Source organism: Mytilus galloprovincialis, chromosome 10, assembly GCF_965363235.1.
Source record: "Mytilus galloprovincialis chromosome 10, xbMytGall1.hap1.1, whole genome shotgun sequence".
In the NCBI taxonomy this organism is placed as follows: Eukaryota; Metazoa; Mollusca; class Bivalvia; order Mytilida; family Mytilidae; genus Mytilus; species Mytilus galloprovincialis.
In genome coordinates, this window is record NC_134847.1 from 89,279,473 (window position 1) to 89,304,048 (window position 24,576).

The 24,576-nt window shown below is 32.7% G+C and overlaps 2 protein-coding genes across 2 annotated transcripts in view; both read right to left on the minus strand.

Annotated features, from left to right (window-relative positions):
• The window catches only part of LOC143048723 (activating signal cointegrator 1 complex subunit 3-like), a 223,045-nt gene that overhangs the window by 60,034 nt on the left and 138,435 nt on the right, over positions 1-24,576 (minus strand). The window contains exons 33-35 of the mRNA XM_076222571.1: positions 15,453-15,573; positions 14,222-14,354; positions 11,659-11,784 (exon numbers count right to left, since the gene is read on the minus strand). Coding sequence (XP_076078686.1) covers positions 11,659-11,784; positions 14,222-14,354; positions 15,453-15,573 — 380 coding nt within the window. The remainder of the gene's footprint in view (positions 1-11,658; positions 11,785-14,221; positions 14,355-15,452; positions 15,574-24,576) is intronic.
• LOC143048815 (uncharacterized) lies at positions 22,715-24,278 on the minus strand. Its single transcript, XM_076222683.1, has one exon. It carries the CDS (start codon positions 24,257-24,259, stop codon positions 22,715-22,717), a length of 1,545 nt encoding a protein of 514 aa, XP_076078798.1. The 5' UTR covers positions 24,260-24,278.

The following is a 24,576-nucleotide window of genomic DNA, read 5'->3' on the forward strand; positions in this document are numbered from 1 at the left end:
TGTAGTTTGTGTTCTTTTTAAAGCTTTGGCAATGGCATGTGTTTCTGTTTAATATCTGACAGTCTTATTTTTAGAGCTGATCATATTTTAAAAACTACACCCAGGATTTTCTTGCTGAGTTGAAGACCCATTGTTGGTCTATAGCTGTTTTCTGCTCTTTAGTCTGGTTGTTGTCTCTTTTAGACACATCACCATTTCCATTCTCAATTTTATGAAGCCCTACTCATAAAATGGATATCACAGATACAGCTGGAGAGAAAGTAGTTCTAGGCACCATTCCTACTGCAGTCAATAAATGGATTTTTACAGAAACATACGTTAAAATTTTAGGTGTTTACTTGTTGCCTTTTAGGCTTTACAAGGATCTCAGTATTTCAAATAAGAAATCTTCAAAGGTTTATCGTTTAAATTCATTTATATAAACTTAGACAACTAACTTCAGCTTAAACAAAAAAAATCATTGCCATACAAACTTGACAACAAAACATTTAAATTAAAAAGTATTTGCTTGGAATCCACCAAATTATTTCAAAACTGAAAACAAAACAAGTGACCAATCATCTAGTTGCTAGAATACTTTATTTCTTTTCTTCAAGAAAAAAAAACAAAATCTGACCAAGCAGTGAACGACAAAGTCATAAACAACAACAAAATTCCTTTAAGAAACAAAGTTCAGGTCAGTATTGCCGTTCTTTATCTGACTGTAACTCGTCAAAAAGTTAAAGTTCAACTGAACATGAGGATGGATGTGACAGCAAAGTAGATCATTGGTAAAAAATTATGAAACAAAAACAAAACATATTACATGTACATCTAAATAAAATCTTAACCTTCTACATAATCAATTAATCATTTAATGTCACTAGCCCACATCCAGTAAATAGTACAGAATACAAGACAGTATGGATGGGACATTTTTCTTTTTATGGCTCTTTAAAAGATTCAATTCTAAAAGGTCAGAAAAACATAACGACAAAAGAATTTAGATTTACATTACAAAAACTAAATAATGATCCTATCCCCTGTTAACAAGACAATCATTGGTTAAATAGCTGTCCTCATTATAGGAAGATCATTTTAATACAGCTATAGATCAGAATTATCCGTCACAATAAATACATTGTTATATACAGTTCTCATGAGGAACATCTTATACAAATCTTATTTGAATACATAAATTACTTCTATTTTACAAACAGTAACTTCATTCAATCAAACAATGGAGAGATCCTCACTGAGAAAGACACTCGAAACTTTCACTTTTTCCCACACTTGCCAAAAATTGAAATTTCCCATTTATATACCTATCATCCTCATATGATTGATGATTGTTTGTAGGTGGAATTATCTCCTATTATTAAACGACTTCAGAGTCAACAAATATCATACGGTCTTCGCTGTTCCTATTATTTGTGATGAAATTGGTTCACATGGATTATTTAACCTGATCTTATCATAGTCTGACTGACACTTATTCAAGTCAACATGGTATTTAGTTCTGGCTAATTTACCCAGAATAGGGACCATTTTATGTCCATTTCTATATATAAAGACTATATCCTTAAATGTCAGCCAAAGTGTAAAATTGACTATTTCCTGTGAGAAGTGCTTGTTTCACTCTTGTGGGAAAACAGTACAATGGAATATTTCTACATGTTCATATTTTGAAATTTATATAAATGGATATACATTTAAACCTTAAATCTATTAAAAAATGTACAACTGAAATCAAGTCCAGTTAAGCATTCATAGAATTGATCTTTTTGAACCATTTTTTTTTTTTATTAATCAGTAAAATTTGATAAGGAAGAGTCTGCAATACAAAACCATGGAGTCTTTAAAACAATAGACAAATGTCTGAACAACATTGAAAGTACTAATGAGCCCAATGAAATTGTGAAAAAACACAGTTTTATTCATCCATTGTTAAATTCCTGGTGATAGAAAATCTAAATGTATGAAGCCAAATATCAATATGTTTTAAGCCTCTTGTATGTTGTTAAAATAACAAATTTTATCATAATAATAACCTACAGTGTAAAAACATCTACCAGCTATTTTCTGTACCAGTTTTTAACAGTAAGATGAATACAGATTTTACAACCCTTACAAAGATATAATGTTACCAGATAAAAGACAAACCAAACCAAGCAAACACAGTATAATAAATATTTTATCTTTTTCCAATAAAAAACGTGCTTGAGGACAGTTTAAATCCTATCATCAATCATATCCAATGGACTCAATTTTACCTTCATCAATTTAAGTGCAGTTCCAGGCCATGTATTGATCAATAGGACTAAAAATACAAACTTTGTGCAACTGTCGGCAAATTATTGACCAATCTTTTATTGTCTCTGTGATCAATTAAACAAATAGCCTCTAAATTGAACTATCAAAAGCCTCGGCAGAATACAGATAACCTGACTCAACAGCACAAAATTAGCCATTTTACAATTATTTTACAGTATTTGTTCAAAGCATGAAATCAATCAATCAATAACAAATAATTTTACCGACTTACTCACCCAACACACGATCCGAGTTAATGGGAATTACTAGTTCTATATAACGTAAAACAGTTAGTATTTTGTATCTGATAGCAGGGTTTTTAAGTTGTTAATATTGTATTGTCAGGTAACTTGTAAACTGACTTTGAACTCAAACAATCACCTGCTCACGGGACAAGAAGTAGAAGTTGTCAAATAGTACAAACATCATAAGTTTGTTATTACTTCAAATACAGTCATTTGTTGCCTAATTCATCAAAATATTTATGACAGTCACAAGATATTTGTAAGAAGATAGTATGATATGTATTTATTCATCTGCTTCTTGATGGTACAAAAAATAACAGAATGTCAAAATGTTTGAACTTAAAAAAGTTAGCGTATCCATTGCAGTGTTCTTATTTACTATCATGAAAACCCCTTGTTTACCACGGATTCTCTTCTGTTATGCCCCTGATATCACAAACCCTGATTATTTGAACAGCAAATCACTTGTAAAAATGTCAATGTTTGTTTTGTCCATTTCCACAGATGTTGTATAAAACAATCTCCATCTTTTGTTAATTCTAGGATCGCATATGTTTATTTACAGATTAAAAACAAATATCAACAGAAACCGAGCTCAATGTTTGTCTTATTGATGTCCGACAAAGTGAAAATATAAACAAACCTTTGTTGTATTACACGCTAAACTATAATATTGATGTGGTATTGAACTTAAATATTAACTTAATATTTATCTAGTGATGCTAGAACTATAAAATAAAGCAAAACTAATTGTCTACTTTTAATCTTATTGCTCACGTCATCGAGTGCAGGTCGAGCTTTCCTGGGCTCTTGAATTTTTTACAAATTTATCAATTTATACACATTATTTTGAGGTCAAACTTACAGAAACATCATCATAGACAGTATAGAAGCATACAGTGAAAAATAATTCTCAGATTTGACTGCCAAACGTCAATTTTAGGAAAAATACAAACTTTACTCACCGTTTCGATGTAAACAAATACTCACTTCCGGTCTACCTGATTGACATTTCCAAAATGAAATGTACATCTATTTACAACATTTTAATTCATGCCTTGATAATAACAGGGGTAGCGGCATCTATTGCTAACACCAGCAAAACCCTTGAAAGAAACTTCATAAAAAAGGATGTATATGCTGAACCATATAATCATCATATTCATAAAGCATTAGTGGAAACTAATATTAGTAAGTTTTCAGTTTACGTATACAGAGACATCAATAAAAGACACAAATGGTATACAAACATTAATACAACTCAGACCAACATATATCTGATTATACTATGTGGCGACATACACTCCAACCCTGGTCCAACAAAATACCCTTGCACACTCTGTGCAAAAGCTGTAAAAAGTAACCAAAAAGCATTACAGTGTGATGAGTGCAACGAGTGGACTCATATTAAATGTAATGGGCAAATCAATGAAAAAGAATATGCAATGTTCCAGAAACATGAACATCTAAGCTGGAGTTGCCATAACTGTCTCTTTACCAACGTGAGTACATCTTTTTTCAATCTAAGTGTTGGCAATGACAATTCGTTCAGTTCACTTTCAGATTCTAACAGTGATGAACTAGATACCAATAAGTCAATAAATATAACATTGAATGAAAACAACAACCAGAACCTGACAATGATAGGCATCAACACCACCAGTCTTTACTCATTAAAACAAAGGATAGCATTCCAATCATTAGTAGACACACACAGGCCAGATATATTATGCGTTAACGAGACCAATGTGGACAAAAACTTTCAAAATCCATCCATTTTACCAACCGATCATTACGAAATAATCAAAGACCGTAAAAAGGGAGATAGAGGAGTGTTAATAGCAAGCAAAACAACACTTATATGTACAGAACAAACCAAATTAAGAACTGAATGCGAGATTATCTGGACTAGAATACAAATAGAAGGAAGTAAAAACCTTTATATTGGATCCTTCTACAGAAATCCAAAAAGCACACTACAAGACCTTGAAAACCTCGACAGATCACTGAGTATGATTGATACAAATAGCAACAACATTATACTAATGGGCGACTTCAATCTTCCAAGCATAAACTGGGAAAATGGAACAATCAAACCAGTAGCTCAGTATGGTACAAACATCAACCAAAAAAATGATAGATATCATGAATGACCACAATATTGAACAGGTTGTTTCAGAACCAACAAGAGAAAACAACATTCTAGATTTATGTTTCACCAACAACCCTAATCTTATAAAGAAAGTAGAAGTAGGACCAGGTATAAGCGACCATAACCTTGTTAAGATCACTATAAATACAAAGGCAAAAATTCACAAAAAACCACCTAGGAAAATATACATGTATAAAAAGGGGAACATGGAAGGTATAAGATCAGACCTAAGATCAAAACTTGAAAATTTCAAAGAAGACAGCAATAAAGAAGGTATAGAAACATCATGGACAAACTTCAAACACCTAGTTACAGAATCGATTGAAAATAACATACCATCAAAGAATACTACTACAAGATGGAATCTTCCATGGATAACAACAGAAACTAAACAAATGATAAGAAGGAAACAGAGACTTTACAACAAAGCCAAAAAATCAAACGATAAGAAACACTGGAAAGATTTTAAACTTTATAGAAAGAAGGTCAAAGAGCAACTTCAAAGCAACCACGATCAATATGTCAAAGATATTCTGACACCTGAAGAACCAACAAAAGCACATACAGACAGTTGCAGAGAACAAATATATGCTACAACCAAGAAATTTTGGTCGTACATAAAAGGTATGAAGAAGGATAGCAGTAACATCAGCATGCTTAATAAGAATGGTAAGGACATCATAGATGCAGAAGAAAAAGCAAACATCCTTAATCAGCAGTACGAATCAGCATTTTCTGATATTGATTTTAACCAGTACATAGACATACGATTCTATACAGATGTTGAATTTAGGCTACCAAAATTACCAAGACCTATAGTACACATGAAACCAATATACATATCGATACCTGGAATTATCAAACAGTTGAAAAATATAAATCCTAACAAAGCAACAGGACCAGATCTGATACCTTGCAGAGTCCTGAAAGAGACAGCAGAACAAATAGCACCGTACTTGGAGGTTATATTTAATAAATCTATCAAATTAGGAACAGTACCATCAGACTGGCTCATCGGTAATGTCATCCCGATCTTTAAAAAGGGCGATAAAACAGATCCAGCAAATTACCGTCCTGTCTCCCTTACATCTGTCCCTTGCAAAATTATGGAACACATAATCTTTAGTAGTATTATGAACTACCTGGACAACAATAATCTCCTGTCATCATACCAGTATGGATTCAGGAAAAACCACTCGTGTGAACAACAGCTCATAAACACCACAGAAGATCTAGCTAGAATAAGAGATAACAAAAGCCAGGCAGATATACTGATACTGGACTTCAGTAAGGCCTTCGATACCGTGCCACATCGCCATCTTGTACACAAACTTAGGAAAAAGGGTATTGATAAGTACACAGTAAACTGGATAGATAACTGGCTCCAAAATAGAAAACAGACAGTACTCCTAGATGGCTTTAAATCACAACCAGCTACCGTAAGATCCGGAGTCCCTCAAGGAACCGTACTTGGCCCACTTCTATTTCTCCTATACATCAATGACATTGGGGATAATTTAACAACTGGCACCAGCATAAGACTCTTTGCAGATGATTGCCTACTTTACAGAGACATCAAAACTCATAATGATACAGAAATATTACAGAAAGACTTAACTGAACTAGAAAAATGGTCTATCGATTGGAAAATGTCATTCAATCCAAAGAAATGCTATGTTTTACAGACAACGCATAACATCCGTAATAGAATTATAAGACCATACTTCTTACATTCTACAAAATTGGAACTTAAAGAACATAACCCATACCTAGGGGTGGAGCTGGACAGCAAGCTCAATTGGAACCATCACATAACCTCAAAAGTTAACAAAGCTTCACAACAACTGAATTTTGTAAGAAGAAATTTATATAGATGCCTCAAGAAATTAAACAACACGCTTATATTGCTCTGGTAAGACCACACCTGGAATACAGCAGTTCAGTATGGGACCCCCATTGGAAGAAGGACATAAAACGTATAGAAATGGTACAACACAGGGCGGCAAGATTTGTAACCAAGAACTACAATTACCAACCCGGCTCTATGACCGCAATTCTACAATCTTTAAATTGGCCTACCCTTGAAACGAGAAGAACAGCAAATCGATTAATATTATTTCAGAAAATACTGTACCACCAAGTAGCCACTGAAATTCCCCAATACTACCTCATCAACAACAGGAAAACACGTCATAGTCGCACAGTCAGCATCATGCAGCCACAATGCAACACCTCTGAATACGAGTACAGCTTCTACCCACGAACAATCCGAGACTGGAACCATCTACCAGGAAACATTGCAACTGACACCGACTCGGACTCTTTCAAGGAAAACCTCTGGTTACACTTCCATCCTGAGACCAGAGTCACAGTGATGCTGTAAAGATCATCCTTGTTTTTATCCTGCACAGACCACAATTTTAAACTTGTATATATTTATTTACTTTTCGGTTTTGTTGATCACAAATTGTACAGCACCTGCACTTGATGACACAGCATCAGCGTGATGGTATTTTTCCGTTGCTGATTAACGAAAGAAGAAGAAGAAGAAGTTTATATTGATATGAAAACAAAGTTTTGTTTCAATTTCTCCTGCATTTTATTCTTTACTACCAGGATTACAAGAAAGTGAGACACCATTGCCAACATTTATACAACTATCTACCAGAGATCAATGAACAATGATGTAATAAAATTGAGAAAGGAAATGGGGAATTTGTCAAAGCGACAACAACCCGACCATTTAGTAGACAACAGCCGAAGGCCACCAATGTGTCTTCAATCTAACGAGAATTCCCGCACCCTTAGGTGTCCTTCAGCTGGCCCCTAAAAAATATGTATACTAGTACAGTGATAATGGACGTCATACTAAACTCCGAATTATACACAATTATAGACCATCATTAGATATATATAAAACAAAAGGCAGGGTCACTGTGACCATGTTTGCCCTGAACTCATTCTCATTTAGCTATCATCAATTTATGGAAAACAAGAATGTGTCCCTAGTACACGGATATCTTCAATGGACCGTTACAATGGGGGAAAATCTCTAATTTGGTATTAAATTAGAAAGATCATACCATAAGGAACATGTGTACTAAGTTTCAAGTTGATTGGACTTCAACTTCATCAAAAACTACATCGACAAAAAACTTTAACCTGAAGAGGGACGAACAGACGGACGGACAGACATACAGACTAGAAAACATAATGCCCATAAATGGGGCATAAAAACATGTTACATGAGTTGAGCTCCTTTTCAATTAATATGGATGAATTGCTATTGAAAACTGATGGTCACCCTAGGCTTTTAAATGTAATGTAACGCTTGTAAAGAATACATCTATTAATTGAATGTTCTGTCACCCTAGGCTTTTATAGGTAACATTACACTTTTACAGGATACATCTATAAATTGAATGCTCCGTTGTAAATTATTCATTAAGTTTATATTTTATGGGAGGGTATTATTTCCTATTTTACTAAAAATCTGCAGTTTTTATTTTGATCTGTTTTATTTATTAGTTTTCTCTTTTAATTACTAGAAGAACGGAAATCTGTTCATTTCGGTTCAATCACACTAACTAATCAATTTCATTCCAGTGTCAGTTTCATCAGAAAATTAATCATATCACAAAATTCATTAAAATTGAGAGATTGATGTTGATGCTAGCTTAAGGGAACATTAATCCTATACAAAGTGTATTAATTGTGGAAGTTTCTGTGTACTTGGGACAGATCTGCTATTTACTTAGAGGCAATAATTTGTAAAATCTGCTAAATGAAATCTTAATATTTCATATCTTAAGAAATTGATATTTTACCCAAAAAAAATAAAAAATCAATTTTTAATGATTTTTATTCTGTTCACAGACATTACCCATGGATCTGCCATTAACTTTCAGTCATAAAAAAAAATGTTCAGATATATTTTCATAAATCATTAAGAGTTATCTCACATTGACAAATAATGATATTCCACACATATTTCTAGAAAGAGACAGTCAGACTTGAAATCACTAATTTTTGCAGGAAGAAACATATAAACAAATCAAGTGAAAATAATAAAAGAAGAAATAAGAAGAGAAACACAACCAAGCCAATTCTCGATTTTATACATCGATTAAGGTCGATGTATAAAATCGAGAATTGGCTTGGTTGTGTTTCTCTTCTTATTTCTTCTTTTATTATTTTCACTTGATGATATTTATTTCGATATCATAATTCTCCTCAATCCGGATTGAACGATTGAAAAATCAAATCATATGAAAACTAAATCTTTCAAAAATGAAAACTTGTAAAAAAATTTAAACAAAAAGTTTGCAAGCATTTCTCAGTACCCCCGATTGTCAATTTCACCTGCTTTATTATATATCGTTATCGTTTCACTCTGTTTAATAAACAAAGCTGATGGAAACACTGAATTCTTTGAATGTTTTGATTTTGACAAGATGCCATTTTGTGAAAAGATTTTAAACTGGTCCTTCGATTAATTTCCTTGTAATGTATTCCAAAACAGTAAACCAGTAAACCGGAAGTAAACTTATTTTTCTTAGGATAAGCCTCCTTTAATTAGGAGCACCTCCATATGAAGTTTAACCGTAACCTTAAAAATTATCCGATATATGTACACGTTACAGTATACATAAACGATAATAGTGCCATGAATGGCATATTTACAGGGACCTTTCAAATAGGAATACAGGCGGGAAATTAAAAAACTTAAAATGTTTTAAAACATTGAATTTTTATTGATTGCTGTCTTGAGCACTGATTCCACCAACAACTGTCAGTCCATACTTTACCAATGCAATATAACCATGCATTTCCCTTTCTTTGATTCTTAGCATAGTTTATGTGCCCGTTTTTTAATCTTTTGCATGTTCTAGGTGCCCTTTTCATTGGAGTTCCCACTGTGTGATAGAGGAAACACTAATCTTTGAACTCTTTATTCTAACAAAACACAAGCTATAGATAGATGTCATCAAATAAAACAGTCAGATATGTTTTAGTTTATTTTCAATGCAAATTTCTACATTAAACTAAAATATAATAAACAGGATCTTCTTTTTATTAAGAATGATTGATTCCTCTCTTGAAATCTGAAAATGGTTTATGTACACTTTTTGAGGGAGGGCGGGGGGTCTGAAAAAGTGTACGTTTTGTACACTTTGGAAAATGGTTGACAATTATGGATGACCCCTAACCAATGTTATTTTGTCTAGTCCTATAAAATTCTGTTCGCATTTAATGTTCATTTACTACTTCTAAATGATGAAATATACAGCTGTTTTTTTTATTATTGAACACTTTCCATATCTATCTATAGGTCCAAGTCAAAATGAGGTAGATAGTTGATCTACACTGAGGTTGGAAGTTGTAAATCAAAATTTCACATGGTAGACACATTTTGCGAATTTACTTTATCATGTGATTCTAACTAAGAATATAAACTACTCCATATAGAGCAGGGCTCACACTACTTCAGAATTATAGGGAGAAGTGACTTCTCTTTTTATAACTGATAGGGAGAAGTGGTGAGATTTGAAAGAGAAGTGCTCTTTCGCGCGGTGCGCTACAATGTTTGGATTATACTATAGCATGTATAGTATAAAGGGTCATATGTTAATAATGTTCTTTTTATAATGTTCAATTCATATCTGAGTATACAATTAAAGCAACATTTCAAATTAAAAGTTGTTAAGTTTTACTCAGGTTCTTGTGAGAAACTACCAATTAAAAATTTAGTATCTAGCACTAAAAAAAAAAATTTTTTATCTTAAAAAGGTAAAGAAATTATAATATTTCAATTACAATTTAATTCAAAACTATCTTGTGTATGAAAATCAGTGTTTTTCATTAAAAAAAAAATAAAAGTTATCAAGCTGGGCCATAATATATTGATAATAGTATAATAGTCATGATAGTCTCAGAGTTAAACAACTTTAATCAATAGTTTGAAACAATCCATAAAAAATATAGAGAACTATATACACCAATCAATTAGATGTAACCAAAAGTCTTTTAATTCGTGTGGAATACGTAATTTTCCCCTTTGGAATCAATATTCTTCTGTCAGCTGTTCCATCCGTGCGTCCGTAGTAATTATTGTAAAAGTATGGATTTCCGTCATAGCTGGTCCGGTTGAGATCCGTAGTTTAGAAATCGGTCAATGGCGGACGAATGCAAGAAAATTTACAAAAATAAACGATGTTTGACAAGTTATTTGGAAGGGAACATTACGTTTATAATGCAATAAATGGATTAAACACTTACTGGAGACAACTTGTATCACGTTTAAATGAAGAAACAAACTTATTTTGCCGCCGAAATATAGGTTGATGTACGTTTTCGAGTAACAAGCACCGGAACAAGCGGAAATGCACGAAGTGATAACAAGTTGTATTTTTATCAAATAACCTGCTACAGACTTCAAAGACAATGCTTCAACCTCTTTTCTTAAGATAATGAATCGTGTATGTCTAAATTTCTTTAATATCAATAAAAAAATGATGTTTCATCAACTTGGTAAAAATTGAAAATGTCCGATGACGGAAGTGACTGAAAGCGAGTATCGTCAAGAACAGGGCGACTTCTTTTCGCTTTTGGGGGTTGGGGAAAGCGAAGTGACGGTCGGGAAAGCGTCTTCTTCGCCCACTTCGCCTGGTAGCGGGAGCCCTGTAGAGGTTAGTCTACTAGCCTACCTTGCAAGGGCTGTATACCCAGTCAAGGTTGTTAAAAACTTTTATTCGTTTGTTAGTCTACTACATCTACTGAAAATAAGTCTATACAAATATAGAATCATTGCAAGTCTCCTCAAACAGACTGGTATATACATTTGTACATATATATGATTAAAATGGTAGTCTACAACACAATTTCAAAACTATTAAACCCATTACAAGAGTCTCCTGTAACAAAAAAGTGGTTTAGAAATGGTTGACCTATGCACCAATCGGGACTTACCTCGGGTTCATCACTAGTCTCCTAAAGAAATAGGTCCACGTAATATAGTCCATGGCATCTTGTTTAGAAGTGATGGTTCCTGCTACTATCTCAGCATTCAAGTGGTCTGGTAATACTTCTAACAGACTAAAACAATACAAAACAATGCAATATTTGCAATGATGAAATATATATATATATGATTAATGAAATCTGCTTGTATCTTTTTCATCCACAAAAGTAAGCAATTAAAATAAAAAGAGTCAGCAACTTGAAATGTCTTAACTTTATCAATAATAATGACAGGTTCCCAAAGATATTTAGCATACAAGTTTTCATATATATTTGACAATGTATGTATGTATGTTTGTATGTATGTACTGGTAAATTCCTCTGATTTCCGAAGTACCCCTCAAGAGCTGTGAGGGTACAGTGGAATCCATGTCCTCTCTTATTGGGATTACATTTACAATGCTGAATTACTTTTACACAGTAATTTCAGACTGCTGTGCAGTTATTTTTGAGATTGCTTGCTAATAGTGTGAAAGGAGAAGGTTCAGTAAGACCCTTTTTTGGCCCAAAAATATACCAGTTTTACAAAATTGTTAAAATGTAAACTTTTAGTTATTTATTGGAAAGTAGAATACTTCTATTACATATATATGGGTTGTTATAATGCATATTTATTCGGTACTAGCACCATTAAGTCATGTTAATTTACAGAAATCTTCATAATTTAAGCATTTGAGCTAATTTTTAGACAGATTCAGTCTTAAATGGATGTGGCCGCATTGTGTTCATTCTTAATGCTTAAATGTAAGTTATATTTTATGATAACACATAACATATATAAAGGTTGAGGATGAACACGGATGAAAATCTATCTAATATGCCAAAAAATTTGTAAGGGTTCCGCGGAACCCAGTGTCTCGCCTACTTTTGCTGTAAATCGCAGGCTCAACAAAAAAAGAGGAAAAAAATCAATAAAAATATTCCTCTTGATACTATCTTTTGATTGTAAGAAGCTTCTGTCCAAGTTTGGTAAAAATCTAGGATAGTTAATGAATTTAATTAATTTTTTGAAAATTTTAACTGCCGACTGTATGTAATGTTAACTGGAAGAAAATATAAGTTCCTTTAAATGTAAAATACAGAAAAAATTGAGTTATCTTTTTACAAAATTTACTTCTGGATACTATCTTATGATCATAAATAAGCTTCTGTCCAAGTTTGGTACAAACCCAGAATAGTTTAAGAAAGTTATCAGAATTTTAAAAACTTTAACCACAGAGTGAATGTAATGTTTCCCAGCAGAAAAACTAAGTCCATTTAAAAGTAAAATACAGAAAAAATGGATTTATTTTTTTACAAAATTTACTTCTGGATACTATCTTATGATCATAAACAAGCTTCTGTCAAAGTTTGGTTCAAACCAAGGATAGTTTAAGAAAGTTATTAAAATTCTAAAAACTTTAACCACAGAGTGAATGTAATGTTTCCCCGCAGAAAAAACTAAGTCCCTTTATAAGTCAAATACGGAAAAAATGGAATTTTATTTTTACAAAATTTACTTCTGGAAACTAAGATAGTATCCAGAAGTAAATTTTGTAAAAATAATTTAGTTTAAACATATTTATTTATAGTGGATTGGGAAACAATTTTTAACAACTTATATTAATCCCTTTCCACTTTGTGGGTGCGAGTGCTGCCTTGTAGCGGCATTAGCCTACTCTTTTCTGAAATCTACAAGGGTGTCTTTAACGTGCAAGAGATATGGCTCTCTCTTAACACGGGTCAGCCATTTATCGTCCCCTTCCGATGGACTATCATCGTTTCCTCAAGACCATACCCGCAAATAGTGTCAAGGGAGAGCCAAAAATTAAGTTCCTGAAATTTTCATCCGAACGGGAATCGAACCAGGAACCTTTGTGTTAGTAGTCCGATGCACTAACCACTACACCACGGCTCTCATACTGGATAAGATCTTATGATCATAAACAAGCTTCTGTCCAAGTTTGGTACAAATCCAGTATAGTTTAGGAAAGTTATTAAAATTTCAAAAACTTTAACCACAGAGTGAATATTTGTGGACGCCGCCGACGGAAGTAGGATCGCTTAGTCTCGAAGGCTCGACAAAAATGACAATTTTCAGATGGTTTTTGTCAAAAACAAAAGTAGCCGCATCTGTGTTCATCCTCAACCTTTATATATGTTATGTATTATCATTAAACACAACTTACATTGCAATATCAAGAATGAACACAAATGCGGTCACTTTCAATTAAGACGGAAACCGTCAATAATTTATCTATAATGCTGAAATTGTGAAGATCTCAGTAATTTAGCATGACTTAATGATGCAATTACCCCGATATATGTGCATTGTAATGCCAACAATAGCCCATATTTATGTAGTAGAGGCATTATACCTTCCAAAAAATAACTAAAAGTTTACATTTAAACAATTTTGTAAAACTGCTATATTTTAAGGTCAAAAAGGGGTCTTACTGAACCTACTCCTTTCAAACTAATTCATGTACATATACAAATCTCTCCCCTATAAACCTCATTCATGTTTCCTTACTTTGACTCCACTGGGAAAGGTTCATACAGAAATCTTTTATAGAAATGTTTCTTGATATCATGGACCAGTATCACAGCCTTCCCCTGGTCATCAAACTGAGGTCTGCCTGCTCTACCCATCATCTGTAGTACATCTAAAATCAAATCAAAACTTAAAGTTAGAGTTATGTCCCCTGGTCATCAAACTGAGGTCTGCCTGCTCTACCCATCATTTGTAGTACATCTGAAATCATATCAAAACTTAAATTGAGAGTTATGTCCCCTGGTCATCAAACTGAGATCTGCCTGCTCTACCCATCATTTGTAGTACATCTGAAATCAAGAGTAAAATTGCATTGAAGAACACAAGAGTTGTCTCCCATTCTTCAAGTTCACCACTTCCATACACAAAAACTGTAACTTCTCTTGATTAATAACATTGAAAGCAAAGCACTTTTAAACACTTTCCCACAATCCTAACTGATTGTGTCTCATTTTCAAAAACATTATGGTGGGAAAATGCAATCATAATACAAATGTACAGACACAGACAAAATTCTCCTGTGTAATAATATAATTGCAGGGCTGCCAAAGTGCGAGACTCAGGCATGTTCATGCTTTTTTGACATCATTTTCCTTTGATTTATAGTTTTTTCTCTTTGATCTTTTCATATTTGGCCAAATCTCACGCATTTGCTTCATGAAAAGTTGGCAGAACTGTATTAAATGTTGTTGTTTTGTCACAATTCTGTTAATCTTATGAATATATTAATTATATAAAAAAACTGAACTTGGTTTTTTATAAAGTTATAAATCTGATTTTTTTTGTTTTTTGTTTTAACCATTGTTGTTCTGCAGTTGACATATGAACAGCCAAGATATAGACAATATTCAACATTTTGAAGCTTTTTACGTTTGGTCCTTTTTAAAAATCAGAGTTATCTCTCTTTAAGCCTTTACATGCATTAGGCAATTTATGGATTTTCTACACACCATCTTATCATATGATATATTTTATAATATATATAAAGATTCTTTAAGCTATCTTATATGTTTTGTTTATTTTTTGCAACTGCATATTTCATTTTTATGGGGTATCTTCATTAGATATCATACCGCATTTTCTTATTTTCATATATTTAGAACTTGAATTGCTTTCCAAATCTGAAGTCCATTTTGCCAAAAAAATAAATTAAAGTCTTTATGAATCAAGGAACTATCACAATTTGGTTTATAACTATTCTATAATTTACCAGTAATAGGGAAGTCAACATATCTTCTTGTTTTCCCATCATAAAACTCTGTTCCTTTAACAACCACCAGGTGAGCAGGAAAATTTACTCCCCAAGCTAAAGTACTTGTAGCTATCAGAACCTGAAAAGTACAATTTAAATTACAAAATTTACTCCCAACCATAAGTAATTGTAGCTATCAGAACCTGAAAAGCACAATTTAAACTACAAAATTCTAACTATTGTCTATACAAAAATACAATCAGAACAAAAAGAAGCTTCATAAAAGAACACATAAATAAATGTAGAAATTGTATTCCATTGTGCTCATGGAACACAGATATTTCATCCTGCTTGCACATAATGTTATAAAGAGACATAACTGCAACAGTGACACAACCCAAATTTGGACTTGACCTGTTTTTCATTGTATTAAGCATTGGCATTTGGTCTGTTCTGGAGAGTTGTCTTATTGGCGATCATACCACATCTTCTTTTTTATATTGTGTAAATTCAATTCATTTGGTTAAGGCAATCTAAAGTCAGAGAAAAGAACCAATAATTTCATAAATTTTTCTATTTATGAAGGGGCATAACTCTAGAACAGTAAAAGTGAAGTCACCCAAATTCCAAATGATCTGTGTTTTGTGGTAATAAGCTTTGGTACACGGTTCATGACATTTTCCAGTCAAATCTTTTCATTTATCAGAAAAAAATATATTCTAAAACTGAAGAAGAACGTGTCTGAGGACAGAAATGCCCCCACTCATGGTTGCTTATGATACATGAAAATATTCATTAAGATCTTTTGATGACATTGCTAGTTTTTTAAGAGTTCTACAGTTTTAGTTGTAGGTATTTTTGAGATGTGTGTTATTTTGATATTTTCATGTTTTCACTGCTTTGTTTTTTATTGAGTACCGGTAGACTAATGAATTTCTCAAGTCTTGAATAAGGCTTTGGTTCTTTTACTTCTCGGTACCCAAATTCAAACTTTGTTTCCAAGTTTTGAATCTTTCCGTAAAGTATGAGTTTCATAAAATTAAAATGAGTAAAAGTCAGAGTTCAAAACAAAAATGAGACCAATGGAAGCACTGACAGAAAGACAGACAAGACTGTTGAGGGTAAACACTTTTAAAATTGTCACCTTTGATAAGTGGTAGTGGGAATAAAATAGCCTAACAAACACTTTTTTGGCGTGCTTAGTTATAATTATTTTCCACTTTCAGGGATAAAAGGTATAAGATATACAAATTAAATTATTGAATATAATTTCAACCTAAATATATAATTTGAGTTATTCCCCTTCCTTCATTGAAGACATCGTTTCTAACTCAACCATTATTGGCTATTTATTATACTGACATTTTGGAGAAAAAATTACAAACTACATAATTTGGCAAATATGATTTGATTTTGGTGTGTAAAAATAAATTTGTTTGCACATGCAGCTGAAAGTAAACATAGAAGCTGATAGAAGGTGATAAACTGTCTAGAATATCAAATATCAGGTTTGATCCAGATGGTGACCTCTGGGGCCTAAGGCACAACATTTTCACAAGACAAACATGGCAGTGCCATTTTGCAGATAGAAATTTTGTATTATAAGGCCTCTGAATAATAACATAGGAAGCGTCAAGATTGTCTACCTTCTAAGTTATAAAGCTGCATACAAATAGTTTCCACCGTAACAGCTGCTACAATAACATCCCTATGTCTTGCCTTCACTTCTTAATGAAGGTCCTGATGAGGGACCTTTATTTCTATGTTCTAATTTTTTTTAGATAACTTTCCCTATTCTTATCACTTACAATCAAAACAAATTCATGATTATATAATTTGGATGGTATTCCAAACAAGATGGTGTTAAACAGCCACAATCTCATCCAAAGATGATAAAATGCAAAAAAAAACAAAAACATTTAGAGTTTGAAAGTCTGCACCATTAGTCACTCATGTCAGATGCCCAAGTAATGACTTAAGTAAATATTGATTGGACTAGTAAAAATTTTCAAAAATTTATATAATTATATAGGGACAAGATTTGATATCTAGTCATTTATAATTTGTCAATCACTGTATTTCTCAACAAATCAAAGTCAATTCGATAGACATATGACATCATATACACTTTCTTTCTACTAGCTAAAGACTGACAAAAACTGATATTGCTTGAGTAGTGATGTAGTGATGTGAAAAATTAGCACAAGTTTTGTGTGAGTAGAAAAATGGGATAAACCTGTACTTTAAATTCACAATTTAATTTAGTATTCTAATAATATCAGTATCACAATTTCTTTTTTCTATCATTTGTTGAATAGGCATCATATGATAAATAAATATTCCTATTACTGCTTCTTTCATCCAAATGAAGGTATATATACACGAAACATTTCAATATGTCATAAATTGTCACTGTATTATACACTTGTTCTTTATTAGAGTCCAAAGTATTCTAACTCATATAGTTTGGCCTTGTAAGTTTCTGGACTTTCTTGTTCACAGGTACACCCAATATATAAATGTCCTGATGAAGACAAAGCAAGAGAAAATGCACTTTCTATTCCTATGTCCAAGAGATTATAGTAGGATATTAATTGTCCACAGTTATTCAAAATATGTAATGTATCTACGTTCAGTTCTCTAACAATAATACTCCCTGATGCCATTGTTAATACATTCACAGGTGTAAAAGGTTCACTTTCTGTGTTGATATGAGGATGACCTGAGTATATCTGTATGACATCTCCTCCCTGTCCTAACACCACTACTCTACCTCTATCTCCAGCCTCTAGCGTGTCCACTACAAAGGTATTACCATTACTGGTAGTTGTTATAGAACTAGGGTATGTAAACAATGGTTTGTTGTTACTGTCATGTTCATGCTCCTGTAGATGTTTCCCTTCCTGATCCATGACTATCACAACACGTCTTCCTGTGGCAGGGAATGCTGGTCCTGGAGAAAAAGCCCCTATAATGACTCTATTATCTTTAGTGACATGTACATCACACGAGTGTAAAGGATGTACATTGTATACTGAATCCGTTATCTCACCAGTCTTTATTTCAAAAACTTTCAGCCTTGTGTCATCAGTTGATACAACTATGTCACCTGAAGGACTGACTGCCATGCCAAATATCTCAATTCTAAAGTTAGCTATCACTTGGACACGGGTTCCTTCTAATTTCACATGTTGTAGTACTTTTCCTACATTGTCAGACATTAATAGTGTTTGATCAGGTAACTCAGTTAAATAATGAATGCTCTTAATATCTGTAGTGTAGTCTTTGATAATTTTGAAACTAGTTTTTGCTCTTGCATCATTTGTGTTTTGCTGACCAAAATTACTGACTACATTAAAGTCAGATAAAGATTCAATGTTCGTCTTGAAAGGCAAAATATCACAGTTCAAAGTAGTAATCAACTCATCAAACCTTTCAAAGAACTTATAAAAATCTTTAGAACTTTTAATCACATCTACAACATTAATGACCTCCTGAAACTTTCCTTTTTCTTTGTCTATGTTTCTTATTTCTCTATCAATTCCCTGATTAACTGATTGCATTTTCTGGTCCAATTTAATGAGTATTTCAGAAAACTGATCCACCTCATTTGTTGATCTTTCCTGTAGGTCTTGCTTTGCCTTAATATACAGTGCATCTTCTGATTTTTTAATCTCTTTTAATTTAGTTTCTGCCTGGGACAGTTCCACCAATTTTATCACAGCTTTTTTAGGACCCTTCCATAACTTTTGCTTTTTACTTAGAAATTCCTCTTCATCCACAAACTGATGTCCATTATGCACTTTCATCACACATTTCAAACAGACCACTGTTTTACAAGTACTGCAGTACGAGCAGCAAACCTGATTCGAATGTTCATTACAATGGACGTCACTAAAGTTAAAACTTTCTCCTGAATCTAATTCCCCTATGTCAGTTATGTTTATGATATTATGGTCCTTAGCAATTCTAAGATGAATGTTGTCTTTACAACTGGAGCACATTAGTAACTGACAGTTCATACATTTCCACTGAATTGTATTTCTACCTTGACAGAGCTGACACCCAATAGGGACCTGACTCCTTTGGACAGAACTTGCTGTCCCCATTGTGGTAAACTATATGCAAATGATTCTTAAGCTTCCATGTTTTATTTACAAGCTGATTACTATTCAAACACAATAAATAATATGATTTAAAGATCTTATGAATTGTTTTAAAAGTAGATGTAAATAAAGCATGATGATCAGCAAACAAATTTATAAATCTGGTCACTTGTGAACTGATACTTTGTATAATTTTTAGAATGCTGTATTTAAATACAGTAAATAAATCACATTGATAAATATCATGCACTTTTATTCATACAGAGAGTTATATTGTTTCATACAAGACTCAGATACTCATAAACCAGACTGTAGGAAATTAATTATGGTTTCAGGGACATTAATGCTATAAGTGTAAAAGTGTAAATTTTACTGCCAAATAGTAAGTCCCTTTATCAGTAACAGAAAAAACAAACAAAATTCAAACTTCTTTCTACAGATGCTGTTTTCTAACCATTAAGAAGCTTCTATCCAAGTTTCATCACATTCTGTGAAGGTTTGGCAAAGTTTTCAATAATTGATTAACTTTAAACCTTAACTACAATAAAATTCTCCAAAGAGCTGAACTTGATACAAACACAGAGGTTGAACAAGTAAGAACACTTAACTATCATGCTCAATATAGCTCTGAATTTGGATTGGGATTATATTTTTGACACAGCATAGGTTTCTTACACAGGATACATATTATCTAAGAACTTGAAATTGGACATTTATCTATTATGGTGCAATACCCAAATCCATAATAATTCAATTTTTAAAGACATCAAACAAAAGTTTAATATCGGACCCTTTGGACCTCAATGTGGACCAAAATTCAAAATCTTAATATAGTTTAGATTCAGAATTCTAATGCAACTATTTTGTATCAATGGTTATTGTCGAAAGCATACATTCTTATATTGGACCCTAATATAGACCAATTTGAAAAGTGGGCCTAAAATCAAAAATCGAAATACAGAGTTAGATTCAGCATTATAAAAGATATTGTATTGTTTTTTGGGTAATTCTCTGTCCCGAATGTTCTTGCATTTATTTGTACTGTATTCCTGTCATGTCATGGTGTCATTATAGTGTTATATTTAACATTGCCATAAAAGTGCAAGGTTTGGATGGCCACAAAACCAGGTTCAACCCACCATTTTTTCTTAAAATGTACTGTACCCAGTCAGGAAAATGGCTATTGTATTCTTATAGTTCGTTTCTCTCTGTGTTGCATTTTAGTGTTTCTGTTGTGTCGTTGTTCTCCTCTTATAGTTGATGTGTTTCCCTCAGTTTTAGTTTGTAACCCAGATTTGTTTTTTCTCAATTGATTTATGAATTTCAAACAGCAGTATACTACTGTTTCCTTTATTATAAAGAACCTTAAGAAATGAAGACTTTGAATTAAACTCAATTAAAATTGGTCAGGAACAAAGCAATTGATATGAAGTATAAGACAAGAGTGCACACGCTGAAATGTCTCGCCTTCTTTACTTATCATTAAAATTATGTTGATAGTCCTAAATATATTACAACTGTCTGACACATAAATTTAACATTAACCAAGACAACTTAACATTGATCAATGAACCATATAAAAATGAGATCAAGGTCAGATGGACAATGCCAGACAGACATGTACAGCTAACAATTCTTCCATACAACAAATATAGTTGACCTATTGCTTATAGATTGAGAAAAACAGACCAAAACACAAAAACTTAACACTGAGCAATGAACCGTAAAAAGTAGGTCAAGGTCAAATAAAACCTGCACGACTGACACATAGATCATTAAATATTTTCCATACATCAAATATAGTTGACCTATTGCATATAGAATAAGAAAAAAAGACCAAAACTCAAAAACTTAAATTTGACCACTGCACCATGAAAATTAGGTTAAGGTCATATGACACCTGCCAGCTAGACATGTACACCTTACAATCATTCCATACACCAAATATAGTAGACCTATTGCATACAGTATAAGAAAAACAGACCAAAACACAAAAACTAAACTATAACCACTGAACCATGAAAATGAGGTCAAGGTCAGATGACACCTACCAGTTGGACATGTACACCTTACAGTCCTTCTATACACCGAATTTACAAGACCTATTGCTCATAGTATCTGAGTTATGGACTTGACCACCAAAACTTAACCTTGTTCACTGGTCCATGAAATGAGGTCAAGGTCAAGTGAAAACTGTCTGACGGGCATGAGGACCTTGCAAGGTACGCACATACCAAATATAGTTATCCTACTACTTATAATAAGAGAGAATTTAACAATTACAAAAAATCTTAACTTTTATTTCAAGTAGTCACTGAACCATGAAAATGGGGCAAGGACATTGGGCATGTGACTGACGGAAACTTTGTAACATGAGGCATCTATATACAAAGTATGAAGCTTCCAGGTCATCCACCTTCTAAAATATAAAGCTTTTAAAAAGTGAGCTAACACCACTGCAGCCGTAGCCGCCGCTGCCGGATCACTGTCCCTATGTCGAGCTTTCTGCAACTTAAGTTGGAGGCTCGACAAAAACTATTGTTGTTAGACCCTTTTTCCTTATATGGCTTAGGCCATATCACCCAAATCAATCCAAACCTTCCTGTTATGGTATGGAACCTTTTGATAATCAAAATTTTCAACTGGATAAAACGGTGTTGATCAGCTACAATCTCATCCAAATGGTGACTTCCCTGAGGTGAAATGTAGAGGAAAACATTTTAGAGTTTGAAAAACCATCTATAATTTAACCATTTAACCAAAGTCAGTGACATAGACGTATGAAATCATACATTCTTTTTCTACTAGACTTGTGAAGCAAGATATAAAAAATATCACATTTGTTTTGTGAATAGAAATAGAATAATAAACATGTACTTTAAATTCTCAATTTCATTAAGTGATCTTATGATATCCAAATTTTTTTCTAATTTCAGCAAATCATCTGTTTAATAGGCATTATATCATAAAGTAATATTACAATGTCATTTTAATACTGATCATTCAAGTGAAGGTATAGGAACATGAAATATTTCAATGTCATTTAAAAATTATTCATCCAAGTGAAGGTATAGGAACATGGAATATTTCAATGTAATCTTAACACTGTTCATTCAAGTGAAGGTATTGGAACATGGAATATATATTTCAATATTTTATTTATTGTCACTTTTGTTACAGTCCATAGTACTCCAACTCATAAAGTTTGGCCTTGTAGGTGTCTGAACATCCATGTTTACAGGTACATCCAATATATAAATGTCCTGATAATGACAGAGAAAGAGAATAAGACCTTTCTATTCCAATGTCCAAGAGATTATGGTAGGAAATAAATTGTCCACAGTTATTCAAAATATGCAATGCATTCTTAGTATCTGAAACAATAATACTTCCTGATGCCATTGTTAATAAATATCTAGGTTTAAAAGGATGCTTTTCTGTGTTGACATCAGGATGACCAGAGTATATCTGTATGACATCGCCCCCCTGTCCTAACACCACAACTCTACCTCTACCTCCAGCATCTAGCCAGTCCACTACAAATATATTACCATTACTGGTGGAAGTTATAGAATCGGGGTATGTAAAAAATGGTTTATTGTTACTGTCATGTTCATGATCTTTTAGAATTTTTCCTTGCCGATCCATGGCTATCACAACACGTCTTTCTGTGGCAGGGAATGCTGGTCCTAGAGACTTGGCCCCTATAATTACTTTATTATCTTTAGTTACATGTATGTTACATGAAAATAAAGGATTTACTTTGTATACTGAATTTGTTATCTCACCAGTCTTAATATTTAAAACTTTCAGCCGTGTGTTACCAGTTGATACAAGTATGTCACCTGAAGGACTCACTGCTATGCCAAATATCTTAATATTAAAGTTAGCTATCACTTGGACACTGGTTTCCTCAAATTTTATACGTTGAATTACTTTTGCTGAATTGTCAGTTATCAACAGTGTTTGATCAGATAACTCAGTTAAAATAGTCATTTTTCTTATATCTGTAGTATACTGTTTATAGACTTTAAAACTATTTTTTTCATCTAAATCGTTTGTGTTTAGCTGATTGAATTTACTCACTAAGTATTCTCCTTTAATACAGTCTGATATAGATTCAAAGTTTGATGAAATAATCAAATCATCAAACTTTTCAAAGAACTGACAGAAATCTTTAAAAGTTTTGATTACATCTACTACATTAATGACCTTTTGAAACTTTTCTTTTTCTCTTTTCAAGTTTCTGAATTCTCTATCAATTTCTTCATTAATTGATCGCTTTTTCTCATCTAATAGTTTTTTGGACCAATGATCCCCATCTGTTGTTGATCTATTCTGAATATTTTCTTTTGCTTTATTATACGTGGTATCCTCAGATTCTTTTATCTTTCTCAGTCTGGATTCTGATGAAGACAGTTCATCTATTTTTTTCACTGCATTTTTGTGGCCCTCCCATAACATTTTTTTTTTACTGAGAAATTCCTCTTCATCCACAAACTTATGTCCATTATGCACTTTCATCACACATTTCAAACAGACCACTGTTTTACAAGTACTGCAGTACGAGCAGCAAACCTGATTAGAATGTTCATTACAATGCACGTCACTAAAGTTAAAACTTTCTCCTGAATCTAATTCCCCTATGTCAGTTATGTTTATGATTTTATGGTCTCTAGAAATCCTAAGATGAATGTTGTCTTTACAACTGGAGCACATTAATAACTGACAGTTAATACATTTCCACTGAATTGTATTTCTACCTTGACAGAGCTGACACCCAATAGGGACCTGACTCCTTTGGACAGAACTTGCTGTCCCCATTGTGGTAAACTATATGCAAATGATTCTTAAGCTTCCATGTTTTATTTACAAGCTGATTACTATTCAAACACAATAAATAATATGATTTAAAGATCTTATGAATTGTTTTAAAAGTAGATGTAAATAAAGCATGATGATCAGCAAACAAATTTATAAATCTGGTCACTTGTGAACTGATACTTTGTATAATTTTTAGAATGCTGTATTTAAAT